Consider the following 14,097-nt stretch of genomic DNA (forward strand, 5'->3'; position numbering starts at 1 on the left):
AAAATTAAATTTTATCTGAGTGCTGTAAAGTTTGCGCTGGCACTGTTAAGCTGAAATTTTGAAGCGTCAGCTTTGTGGGAAAAAGAAAAATAAAACTGATCCCATGTAAATGAAACAAAGATGATTTTGACTGGAGTCTTAAAGACCAAGAAGAAGAAAAACTTACTGGATTAACAGTTTAACACACTAGATTTAGAGAAACTGCAGGCAGATGCTTCAGTTCCTATTTACACATCAAAACCAGCAGTCAGGTTTTCCAAATTATTCAGCAGATTGACACAGCACCTTATAATTGATCTCTAATCATATCTGCAGCTGGCGCATACTAGCTTAAAGGTTTGAAAGTCTGTCCCTCAATCCTGGTTACCTCTATAGCAATAGTTCTCTCTAAAGATTTGGCCCTTAAAGACATGGTAGGAAAAAATACATTTTCTGATCCAACATATTAATCGTCACAACTTTTTCAGCAGTGAAGTGAACAATGTTCTCTCTCTCCCTTTGATTTGTCATACAGCTGATTAAGATACTCATTTCTGTATGTTAAAATACAAAAGCTGCAACTGTAAATATGGAGGTCCATCACCAGTACATAAAAAATTAATTAGTGCTTCTTTGCACTCCTTGCAGCACAAGAAGGGTGGGTGCAGTGTCACTTTCTGTTTGCTTCATATTTCCTGAACATTATCCAAGTAAGTCTTTTTTCCCATCTCCTACATCTAAAATGACTGATGGCTGCTGGTTTTGATGTAATTACAAATGGCTCTCCCCTCCAGAAACAACCAGCTAAAACGAATATTGTACCTTAGAAGCAAAGTACTGCCCTTAAAAATTGCCAACAGTGTTCACTAATACATAGCCCTGGTACTACTGTGCCACTAACTGGTGTCATGGCTGTCACTGACAGATGAAAAGCTGAATAGGAAAGAAAAAAGAAATGGGATGTGATAAGACTGCATCATAAAATATAACATAAATGTGTCACCATGACCAAGATGCATTCTAACCTCAGGTAATAAAATAACATGCCTTGATCGAAAGAATTACCCCGAGATGAAATTGCTAAGGACAGACATGATGTGTTCCTCATCTAGCACACATGTACTCACATTTACATATGATAATGTGAAGAACACATTTTTTAAAAACTCTTGTAAACATACTATAGTCAGAAATACAGACCATTCCAGTTGGTCTAAGAGGAGAATGAAGAACTGGAAAGTATAAGAAGATTATTAAAGCACATGGGTGAAAAAAAAAATATTACTGAAAAACAGAGACAGGAGCTGCTGCATCAGGCTCTGACACTCAGTGCTGGGACACAATCACCCTGCAGAAGTGAATTAACACCATAACCAGCACACTACAAAACGCTGCCAAATATTTAAAAAATATCGTCTGACTTGCCTGGCAGCACTATAAGGCAAGGACAGGCTTTCTGAAGATTCACTGAAATTTCATCCAGAAAACAGTGTGGTTAACTTCACCCACCCACAAGCATCAGGAGGCACCCCTGCCCCTGTCCCCCTTCCTGGGGAGGAAACCAGAACTTTGCTTCCCTCCTGTTTGCAAATCAGCCAGTGGGTTCATGTGGAGCAGCAGATAAAGGATGCAAAGCCCTGATCATAGCACTGGGAGCTTCAAGGCACATGTAAACCGAGGCACTACACACACCTCCAATTCCTTCCTTCTCATGATGTAGGAATGGACATTTTGGATGGCACAGGAAGGCAAGAAGGTCACACCAAGAAGGTGCCTGGAAGTAAAGGATGCCCATGAGAGAACATCAACTTGACCTGATGCAGAACCAGAGCAGTTGTTCAACAGAATCTATACCAATATGAGACAGTGGTGCTATAAAAGAACTTCCAGATACCATTTTGATACAAAGAATTAGTCTGGTTTATCAGTAATTAAGAAGGATTCAGGAGGGTGCTGATGGAGAAATCTAGCCACCCACATAATTTGCTCTGTAAATAAGTAATTTTGTCCACTCAAAACAAATGTTTCACATTACTGCAATGCCATACTGTGTGAAGCCCCATAGGTAATCTTTCATACCAGTTTCTTTATCAATCCTTTCTCCAGAGCTACCTGGAATTAACAAACTTTCAAAGGCCTATACTGAACTCCTTTAACAAGTGACTTATCTTATTCAAATCTGGAGGTCTCATCTCTGCATAACTCAAATAGAGACACGGATTTGTGTCTTTGTTAAAGTATCACACACCCAACCAGCCAAGGCCCACTCAGTGCCACGCCCAGGAGACAAAAGGGTCTTTATGCCCTTAACAGCAAATTCGCCTGAGAATCATATCAAAAGAGAGGGATGCAAATACCTTCATATGCAAAACTTACTAAAATAATTTCCAGAAGTTTACAATTCAAAGAGCAGAATAATCCTGGTCGCACACAGGACCTGTGTTTGTATCTCAGGGCTCTACCAACCATAAACGAATTGTGCTTCATCTCTTTCATCAGCTCCTTAATCCATTACAAGCTTGTACTCTAAAAGGACTTCTGAACATTCCAGATGATTCTTCTGATCCATCTTACACTACACACATCCAGAGTAATGCTACCTAAATTAAATCATCTTCTCATCTCCATGTATGTATTTTTATACCCACACACACATATATATAAACACACACAAAAATACAGTCTCTACAGTACAAAAATATACCCCTGACACTGGTTTCATTACAGACTTTCAGGAACATCTCTCTGAACATTACAATAGTCTTGCTGAGAAAGTTTTACTGAAAATAAAAGTTCAGAACTGCACCAAGTGCTTTAGGTTGTAGAGGCAGAAAATCCAAAGCTCAAAAATACTTCAAGTTTAGTTAAAACACTTTCTTTTTTGAACACGGAGAAGTTGTGATGCTAAGGATAGATGTGTGGGATTGGACAAAAGGGAAAACTCTGGTATTTCAATCTCCTGCTGTAAGCAGGCGTGGACCTGACTCATCAAAGAGGCAGAGAACACCATTGGAAGTTATGGATTTTCACATTTCTGCAGTATAGAGGGAGCACTGAGTTCATGGAGTTTTCACCCCTTAATACAACAGAAAGGATTCTGCCCACCCATTTGTGGGTGGAAGAATCTTGGACACAAAAGCTGATGCTGCCCTAAGAAAGCAAGTGTTGCTCATCTGGCTCCTCTCAGGTATAGTCACAGTTGCTCATTCTTAGGCATAAAGGCAAATTAAAAAAAGGTCCCAAAGCCTAGCTGCAACTTAATGAGAGACAGAAGACACAAAGGACACAGTGACATTTAAAACTATCAATGTTTGAGTTTCAGCTTTCCTTTTATCCAAGAATTTGAAATGCACTTTTCTCTACTCTCAGGATTTATTTCAGGGACTCCATTACTCCTCAAACCTCCACTGGAAAAACAAAACCAAAGAAAACCTACTAGCAAAATCCTTTGTTTCACTTCTCACATGCTACTGAAACAACAGTGATTTTAAAAACACCTGAAGAATACAATCTTGTTATTGCTCCAGTCTGTCCTTGGGAAGATCTGAGCAAACCAAATGCATCCAGAGCTCCCAGGCCAAGGCACATGAGGTTTGTACTGCACTGTCACCCTGCTTCAGCAGCAGAGCCATCACATGAGCTCCTGCCCACACACTCCTGTTCATGCCCTGCCCTTTTCCTTCTCCCAAGAACTTCACACAGAGCCACTTCTCCTCCCTGTTTCAGGCCCAGGAGGAAGGTACAACCCTTCCAAGGGGCTCAAAAGCCTGGCTCAGGGAGCCAATCCTCTTTTCATGGAGCTTTAGGGTTGGCTTCAGTTTTTCAGCTGCACCAGTTCAGTGGTTCTGCCCCTAGAACAGTCCCAAACATGAGTGCATTACCTTGTTGCACACTTTGGGAAACCAACAACCAGCAGCAGCAGCGAACAGGATTTTCTGAACCCCAGACAGAGCTGAACCTCCCATCTCACACCACAACAGCCACAAATACTTCCACAAAGGAGAACAAGAAGTGGTGCAGTCTGAAGCAAGTGCTTTCTCCAAGTTTCTCAGCATTACAGGTACAGAATTTTGGTAGCACAGAGGAAATAATTTAGAGCAACTGAGGAAGAGAGGTAGGAACAGGTAAAGACATACTAAGGATATGCTAAATACTTTTATTCAGTGAAATGCCTTGTTATTTTAACACTCAAATGCAAGGACAGAACTTCACCAGTGGCCTTGAGCCTACTCCCACTGAATCAAACCTTAATTTAGTGGCAGAAATGAACTCCTGGGAAAAAAGTGTTTGCAATTCAATGTTTGTGAGCAGCCTTGTTATAAACATCCAGTCCATCCAGTTTCAAATGTGACTGCTTAACATGCTTTTTTCTCCATTTTATCTTCCTTAATCAGTATTTCTACATTTGGAAAGACCTTGAGTGCCCACATTTGTTAAAAAAAAAAAAAAAACAAACACACTACAGCAACCAAAACCACCAAAACATTGTTTTATGTTTTTATTTTTAGTAACTGCAATGTAACTTATGCAAAACTTGCAGCCAGCCTGATGCTCCATGTAGAACAGCTCCAGACCTTGGGGACAGGTGGTTAAGCAGTACAGCCCTGGGAAGGGCAATTGCTGAAATGCTTGGCTTGGTATGTCCATTGCTGGTACAAAGCTGTGCACCCACACAAAATGGACATTATAGGCCCTCTTATAAAGGAACACAGTTCCTATTGAGGCATTTTCAGAAACTGAACACTTCCATTTCCACATCTCACACAGGTGTCCTGCAGCTCCAAGGCTACCTTGTTATGCTGAAGGACTCAGCTGGGCAAGCTCCCCCACGAGAGGCAAAGGCACATTCTCACATCTGAGCTGATGTTCCACACCTGAATTGGGCAGTAACTGCCCAAAGAGTTCAAAAATCCACCATCCTGTAGAGAATTACTGCCTCTCTGCAGAGCTCACACAAGTGTGTGCCTCCATTCAGTTGCTCCTGTAGTTAGTTCGACATCTCAGTGAGTCCCAACCCCATTCCCTGTGCCCAGCTCTGCTACAGGGCTCACACCTGCTGCCAAAGGGAATGCCTGGGGGAGCAAGGAGGACTCAATATTGGAGACTGCTACATCTCTTCACTCCAGGGCAGTAAAGCATATTAGACCTGTTTCAGGCCTGTCATATGTCAGAACCCATGAGTGAATCCCTACAGAGATCCACGACAAACCTCACATTCCTTTCTTGTTTGGTTTTTCTAATATGACCTGACCAATTGCTTGGAAAATGATGATTCTATTGCATGCTGCACCTCCATGAACATTTCTTCCACAAGCTTTCCATCACTGGTACAGACTCATAGCAGGGATGGCACTAATGCATTAACTGCTTTTTCATCTTGCCAGATCTACAATTTCATAGTCTCACATCAGTATTATCCTCTAGTGAAATGCTTCAGGAACAAAGTGCTGAGGAAGGCCAGCTTTACTGAGGTCAGTGCCTGAACCTGGAATGTTAATAAAGTATTTTCCTAAGCAAGAATAACAGAGAACTGAAGAACTTTTGGCAAAAGTCACTTTAAGTGACTCCTTTCCCCTTCACAACTTCATGGCCCTGAGGCAAGCCGGCACTTCAGGTTTCAGATCCAGATCAAAGCCGTATGTGATACTGCATGAACATATATTTTAACAGTTCCAGACTTCAAGATCCTTCTCAGTTTCATAAACTCTTTACCTACTTCCAAGGCCACTGCAGATACTCAGCACAAACTTCAACAGCCTTCATCCCTCATGAGCAGGAAGGGGAATGGCCAAGGGATGACTCAGGAATGTGACACCCACTTCCCACATCATGGCCACGTTTCTGGTTTTCAGTATTTGGTTCCTCTACCAGTGCTCTCAGGTACAATGCTCCTTTTGTGGCCCAGAACTTCAGGAAGCATGACTATTCCCAGTAAAAGCATGATTAGAAGTCATTCTTCATTCTTTTTAATTACTATTTCACAGCTGTCCTTATCTGAACACAACAGGCCTTCAGTTAATGTGGCAGAAGTCCATTGCAGTATCTCTCCTATCTTTATCTGGATGGATTGTACAGACTTGTCATCTACCTCAAAGTCATTTATTCATTTGGTTTAGTTTTACTTAATTGTGATCATTACAGCTAAAGAATTACTTTCTACAGGCCCTGTAACTGCACAGTAAATTTTTCTGACAACTCATGGCTTAAAACTACCACCTTTCATTATGCAAAGCATTCGCTAATAAACTGCTGCACTACCAGACTGAACAGTTATTCTGTGAAAAGACCTCAGAATGAATCCAGAACCATTACTCCAACAGAAGAGATAAAATACCACATCTCTGTCTAATCCTCAGCTATGACAGACAGTGTGAAAATTAAAACCATGACATTTTTTTGTTTTGCTATGGAAGAAGAATTTACAAGCTAACTGAAAAGCATGACCTGAAGTGATTAACTACAACCTTCCACTCTCACTCAAGCTTTTCCGCCTATCAACACTGAAAACCCAGAAGACACAAACACAGCTGTACTGCATGGGTCAAAAGACATGAAATACACCTTTTTTCTTACTGTTAGCATTCTGCTCCTTACCTCCAGCTTTTTCCTTCATGTATTAAAAAAACCCAGACAAAACCAAAATCCCTTGGAGCTGCTAACTAGATCTATCTATCGAAAACTCAACAATCCATTGCACATAATTTGACAGGTACAGTAGCTGTGGGTCAGGCAATATGAACAGCACCACAGACAAATCAAATCCCTTCCTAAGACGCCCACAGGAAGCATGACACACAAACAAGTACCCAAACAAACCAGCATTCAGCCACCTCCAACAGGCAGGACTGTGATTCCAGGGAATCCTACAGACAAAGAAATCCTCACTGGAGGACCCAGCTGAAAGGGCTACTTTCCCCTCAAGGGAATCAGCATCCTATTTGCATCATGAAATGATTCAGCCTTCTGTTACTGAGATGGGTGGGTGAAATAGGGTATTAAACCAAGCCAGAGAAACTCTAACAACCTCAGTGCAATGAACCTAAACAAATTCAGGGATGTATTATCAGTGATGTATTATTGTGGCATCCTCCTATTCTACAGTACTCTGTTTTAAATTACAAAGGCAGACGAGAAAAAAGAGGATTAAGAAAAAGACACAAGCTCATCCTAGTTGGAGAAGCAGCTCTACCCTGCCACCACCTGAATTTATCAGGTTTCCTGAGGCTTACAAGGTAGGAGAAGAAGGTTATCCATGAAAAGCACCTATGAATTACACGAGTCTATATGATCTCTATTTATTTAAATCTAGTCCGCAACAGCTTTGCCCTAGAATATCCAATGACAGTTCAAAGTAGAGAATAATATTTGAAATATTTTTGCACCAAGTTGTAAGTCCATAGCCAAGAAGAACTTTATGTTTAAGATAACATTTAGAGTGAAAAACCACCGTTATTTCTCTGGTATGTCCAACAACAAAATCAAAGAGAAAGCCAGGGAACACAGTATGGGAAAAGCAAACATTGAACAAAAGCACAATAGCAAAGCTTTCTCTTTTAAAAGCACTATTTCTAGCTGTTCATGTCAAAGAGCTCCCTAGATTTATTGAGCAGGACGAGAAGGTCAAAGAACACAATGGCTTGCTTTTTTGGGTGTTTCACCAGTTAACACAACAGAGACAAAAGCAGATTCTCTCTCGAATGCTCTGCTAGAAAGAGCAGCTCAGCTTTTGCCCTTAGTTCTCAGCTAAAATCGCAAACACAAATAAACAACCCCTTCCAGCGCTGACAGCTTTCTCCACGCCAGCAGGACCCGCACACGCGGCCGCAGAGCCCGAGGGGAAGGACACAAGTTTCGCACTAACCTGTTTGAGTTCCGCAGGCATTTATGCGAGGTGCAGGTCCCGCTGTCCCCGGCACCGAACACCTCCGGCTGCCCGCAGCCCCTGCGCGGACCCAGCCCGCTGCTCCGACAGCCTCCGCAGCCTCCTCCCACGGCGGAGCTCGCTCCTTTTGTACCCAGACCGGCACCCTCCGCAGCCTCCCTACGGACTGAGCCCATCCAGGGAAAAGCCCCGCTCCGCCGGCAGCATCGGCACCGCCGCGGCTCCGGCAGGGGACGCGTCCGCGTCGCTCTCACATGGCCGAGCCGCCGCTGCCCCGGCGCCGGGAGGCTCCGGCAGGGGGGCGGCACTGACGGGCAGCCGCAGCCGGAGCGGCCACGCCCGGCGCGCCGGGGGAGCGGGGAGAGGGGCAGGGCCGGGCAGCGGGAGAGCCGCGGGAGCAGCCCCGGCCGTGCCCGGCGCCGCCGCGCGGTCCCTCCGGCTGCCGCCGACTGCGCGCCCGGAGCCCCGGGGGTTCCCCGGCCCGCCCCCCCGGATCTCTCCTGATGGATTACAGAGACAAAGAGGGAAGCCGCCTGTTCCCGGCGCGTCTCAGAGCTGTAACCTGCCGGCTCCGGCGGCACACAGCCCTTCCCACAGCGCCTGCCCGGAGAGCGCAGCTGCCTCCGGAATCACAGGGCGCTCTGCAAGAAAGCACAAGAAAGGAAACCTTCTCGCTTGCTTACTTTTTGCGCTTCACTTCGAGATTAATGGCATCCCTAATGCACCAACACCAGAGAATTATGATCTTCCATCACCGTCTCCTCCCTTTTGCATCTTACACAGGTGCGGTGAGGCTCAGAGCTAAAAAGTACAACTGGCCTCATTTTTTAAAGCCATTCACCTGCCCACAAACCTGTCCCACATTCATTAACTGATTGCCTGGATAAATTACTCATTATCAAAATGAATGCCAGGTGTGCTATGCCTTGCATCCACCACATTCTGCAACAAAAATTGGAACTTCCCAGCATGGTTCACGGTTCTCGCATCCATCTCCTCCTAGTACATTGGAAGTACCTAATTTTTAACATCCATTCCTTGAACAAGGCTGTGAACCTCTATGAAACACCTGGGAAGAAGGAGAGCCTTCCCATACTTCTTATTCTAGGATCTGATCCTTCTTTCTGCTTTATCCACAAAACTACATGAAATGATGTATTAAATGTTTTAAGACCTCAAGTCTTGAAAGCAAGAGCTGTAAACCAACCTTAACTAAACCTGAAGCATTTTTCCCCCTGGAGCCACAACAGGGCAAGAGGAGATGCTCAGCCAGCCCTGAACCAGAGCCCTGCCCTTCCATGGAAGCTGTTGGCCAGATCTGGGAGGGATTGAGGTCCCCAGTGCTGAAAATCCAGCCCTGCTTGCAGACACCAGCCAAGGGGCAGTCAATGGTGGTCCTCCCTTTTCCTACGAGGTTCCTGCAAACCAAAGCAATAAGTAAATCCGACGCTGTAACAGCTGGTGGCTGAACAATGGTAATTAAGGACTGAATCCCTGGAAAACAGGCATAGTCAGAGCCAGGGAGACGAGCTATACACCAGGAAGAAAGGTACAATTGAATTGTCTTTAATTATCAGAATAGGCACCTTAGCATGAAAGGTTCTTTTCATCCCAGCTTCAGGTTCCCTGAAAATTTTAAAACATCCTTCCAGTGTCCCCATAACTAACAGTTAATTTGTATCAATCTTAGCAGAGGACCATGAAAAAGTGGCATCTCCTATACAGACATTTAAGAGTGGAAGAAATGTTTCAGACCTATTTAATCCTAATTTCAGCCTTCCTACTACTGCCAAAGTCAGCATTCCAGATGTACTTCAGGGGCAGTGAACAGGGCAGAGCTCTTTTACCCAGCTCATCCTAGTTTGTTTAGAAATAAATGCTGTAAAGTTTGACAAGGGCAATGGTAGATGTTGCACAAGGTTTAGCCGAAGTGATTTGCTTCACTGGAGGGAAAAGATGTATTCTATCTACAGTTGCCTCTGAATTATTCCCCTGTAGTGGCCATTAATAAAACATGTAAAGGCCAAAGCAAAAGGAATGAGGTTTGTATGAGTCTCCTGTACTTTTGTACAGTGCTCTCCCACCCCTTCTCCTTGTCCAACTTTTCTTCAGTTAACAAACTAAAATAGCTCCACTTTTGTTGAGGCCATGCTGGCACAGAACAGCACCATTCAATTTAGCCATGCACATGGCCATGTGCCAGACCTTTATACCCTGTCAAAGGAAAACCAGTGTAAAGCCTATATCCATAGGGCACTGAAGGAGCTACTCCTGCATGCAAAGCAACGAAACTGAAAACGTTCTGGATGGACTTGCCAATTCTCACTCACATAAGAAGTCTCTCATGTTGTAAACCCACATGTATTTGTGCAAGCCACGCAAGATTAGTGCTGCTGAATTTTGAAGTCCCACCTGCTGGAGTCAGGTTGTTATTTAAAAACATGCTTTTCCTCCAAAATATAAAATAGATGCTTGTAAGCCTTCTGGTTGTGAAGTAAATTTTGAAAATGTTTTGACTCAAAGCTAAAAGATTTTTTTAAGGGAAACTATATCTTAAGTTCTCTTAGCCTCTTGTAATATTTTACTAGCTCATACAATTCTGAATGCTGAGATTTGGCAATGTGAAGTCAAAGAACTAATTACCTAAAAAAGAGTTATGGATTAGATCCCTAAGGTTATACTGAACTTCCAGATTCTGGCAACAAACACTCTATCCATTAGTACCAGATTGCTGACTACATCACAACCTTCCCCTCTTTTTTAAAATGAACCTTAAATTCTTAATCTGTCACTCTTTTTTTTTTTTCCCAGCTGCAAAAGTAGGGTGAAAACCTTCTTTCTTCTTGCTGAGAAATTAAAAATTTATAAATAGGAAGGGATTTAATTCTTTGGAAGATGGAATAGTATAGTATCTCAGCCAGGCTCTCTTTTCTTATTTTCTCCCATTACCCTTAAAAAATTCCCCATCACTAGTGCTGCTCTATAGATTGATCTGCTCTCAGAGGCAGTAAAAAGGAAATGGTTTACAGCTCTGCCTGGGATCATAACATATGGCTTCAGTGATATGTAACTTCCATAAAGCCAACAGAGCAAGAAGGCACAAGATGAATCAAGAATCCCAGCTAACCATACAGGCAAAAGCAGCACCATCACCCATGGCAATTCTCCGAATTAGAGAGCCTGTATTCATACAGGAGCTGCCATGCCAAGGGTATTTTATTGTCCTTCTGTGAATTTCATGCAGCAAATAAACAAGGTAAGTGGGAGAGCTAAAGCACAGCACACTGGGATGTGTCAGAGTGCCCTACAGTCGTGATTTTAATCCACACAAATGCAAACACAACATTCTATCTCTGAGATACATTTTGAAATCTTTTCCTGTTAGTATTATCATCATTTTTAAATGTATTTGAAAAGTTACGGGAGCCCTTTCAAAGCATCTGTACTTGCTCCAAAATGGTTACATGACTGTAGTAGGACACATCCACCCAGGTATTTCTAACGTTGCCATGAACATGGTTTTGACAATCTTCTTGCTCCCATACTGCAAGTTTGGAAATGGAGACCAAGCCAGGTTGCCTCAGTAGGGAGCTGTTGTATTAATGGAGGATAATTTTAGGTGCCTTCTTTATTTAAGAAGCCAGTATTAAAAAGAGATCTAAAGGATCACAAGGCTGAGGAACAATGCAGCAAAGCAGACACTTTCTACAGGCTGACACCACCAGGCATTTCAGTAAGTTCAGGGGATTTTTAACTTGTATACCAACACAGCTTCCATCTTGCTACATCTAGTATCAGTCAACTCCATTTCATCTAAGTTGTCATATGACAGGATGAGAACAAGGACAGTCTGGTGACAGCACTGCTTACATTAGAAACAAAGGACAGAGGAAGGTACATGTCACTGCATATAGGTCACATCTGAATGAATGACCTATGTTTCCTCCCAGCAGCTTCATTTAGGTAAGAATCAACTACATTTTAAAGGCATAAAAAAATCTACTCTGGTTTATGAAAAAAAAAATTAATTACCATGACATTTATAACAGAACAACAACAGCAAGGAAAACAGATCAAGTTAAGGTTGGAACTATGACCATAATTTCATGCTGTAGTTATTGAAAAGGAAAACAATGACTAAATGCAGGAAAGAAAGACCCAGCATTAACCATTTTTCATTTCTTAGTTTTTGTTTTGGTTTATGGATTTTCCAGACGATTTGTGCTGTATTTCATGCTGCATATTACAAACTCTTGCTCAGAAGGTACCAGCTTAAGGCATCATTCTCTCATCCAGTAGGCAAAAATGTGGTTTGCCAACCGGACTGATAACTGTCTGCACAATCTACCCATTTTCATGGTAATTATTGTCCTCTTCAAACCAAAACCTGAAGCTGTTTTGCAGTCCCTTCTGAAGAGAGAATTAAGGTCTCTGTGTATGAAATTTATTCCAGAGCAGGTTTCTTGTATTTTAAATAGCTGCATATGAAAATAAGACTGCAAAAAGGAAGAAAAGCTAATCGGATGGGTTAGAAACACAGACACCAAAGTTCTTTGCAATCTTTAACTACAGTATTCTAAAAATGCCCTGTGCCAGCATTTTAGATTAAGTCCTAAAAATGAACTCTGATGCTATTCCACAGCATTTCCCAGTCACCACAATTACAGATAAAAAATATTCTCTCCAGCTAGTAATTTAGTAGCTTAAAAAAGAAGCAGTTGTTGAGGTTTTGTTTGGTTTTTGTTTGGTTGGTTTGTGTTTTTTTTTTTGTTGTTTTTTTTTTCATAATACCTAAATAAATAGTAAACTGTGACATACATTTAAATCAAAGGCTTTAATTACAGTTGGCACACAGCCTCAGGCTGCCCATGGCCATCTTTGGCCATTCTGTTTTCAGTCACACTGATGACTTCAGTGAATCACTCCACATTTGTGACAAAGCAAGCAGGAACATAATTTGAACCATTATCAGGATGGCCTAAACTAGCAAAAGACTCAGTAATTTATCAATGTCATCATAACCCACCATCCATTTTGGGCTCTTTCAGCATTAGTTACAAGAGCTTACAGACACTGCAGACACCTGAAGGGGAACTGTAGAAAATTTTTGAGTTTAAAAGCGAGGTTGAACCCTGCAGGTCCAAAACCCAAAAGGCTCAGGGGAAGAGGAAATTGCCAGGTTGGCTGCTTGGTGGTTTTAAAGTTTCTGCAGCCACGTGTCTGTGTGAGGGAAGAGGCTCACAAAGGCTGACCAGCTCCTGGGCAGCACCTCGCAGGGATGAAACTGCCTCGCTGCACCCCTACGGATCAAGGCCTGTATTAGGAACAAAATCTTTTCATTAAATTGGGAGATACAGTACAAAAAGATTTTCTAATGGTTTAAAATCTTTCTTCCTGAACAACCCAACTAAACTAATACAGACATATGCTTGGGAACTAAAATGTAGGACAACTAAAAACCTTAAAAAGTCAGGACAATTAATCATGTTTTGCTGCCTGAACTGAGAAACAAACAAGCAGCAGGACATGAAAAATAAATCACAACTTTAATTTAAGATGATTCATGTTAATTATCAAGAAGAAAATATGGTAAATGGGACTAGAAAGTTGTTTTTTTAAAAAACCTTGTGAAACCTGATACTACTCTTTAATGTTTACATTTTAATGTTCCTATTTAAGACTTTTTTAATAATTAGTTGCTGTTATACTTGCTGATGTTGTAACACTCAGAGACATCATGCAAAGAAAAGCCTAGATGCCTGTTTACATAATACACTGCAATCAAAATTTAATTTTCATGTATTTCTCTTATATGTACGCCTAAAAGAAAACATAGTTCTATTAGTAAAGCAATGTAAAATCATGGAGTATTACTATGGAACAGTGAATTTTTCATTCAATTTAAATATTTTTAATTAAAACCTGGCACAGCTCCACGCCAGAAAGGCTAACAGTTGTGAAAAGTTATTCTTTCACAAGTCTTGTCAAACAAAGTAAGAAAATCCTTGTTTTTCAATTGCTTCCAAAACCTCATTCAATAAAAATTTACACTAAACAAAAGGACTTGGAACCATGAAGGCAAATGAAACTGCAAAAATATTTGAGATGCTTAGGGCAAACACGGCCATTGCCTTGCACTATTACCATCATTACTGTGAAGCAGCTGCTGTCCTGCAGACAAACATTAGATGGCACTTTGGAATTCAGCAGTTCCCACAGAGAGTTGCACAGCACAT

General features: G+C 42.0%; 1 protein-coding gene across 9 annotated transcripts in view; it reads right to left on the bottom strand.

Moving 5' to 3' along the window:
• The window catches only part of ARVCF (ARVCF delta catenin family member), a 245,730-nt gene that overhangs the window by 130,096 nt on the left and 101,537 nt on the right, over positions 1-14,097 (bottom strand). The window contains exon 1 of one of the 9 annotated variants that reach the window (XM_054288903.1): positions 7,841-7,921. The exons of the other annotated variants lie outside the window; for them this stretch is intronic. Coding sequence (XP_054144878.1) covers positions 7,841-7,861 — 21 coding nt within the window. The 5' untranslated portion in view covers positions 7,862-7,921. Of the gene's footprint in view, positions 1-7,840; positions 7,922-14,097 lie in introns of those variants that run through there. 9 annotated transcript variants of the gene reach the window in all.

The sequence above is a fragment of the Melozone crissalis genome, unplaced genomic scaffold, assembly GCF_028551555.1.
Source record: "Melozone crissalis strain CALT ecotype California unplaced genomic scaffold, PUWL_Pcris_2 ptg000063l_1, whole genome shotgun sequence".
Classification (NCBI taxonomy): Eukaryota; Metazoa; Chordata; class Aves; order Passeriformes; family Passerellidae; genus Melozone; species Melozone crissalis.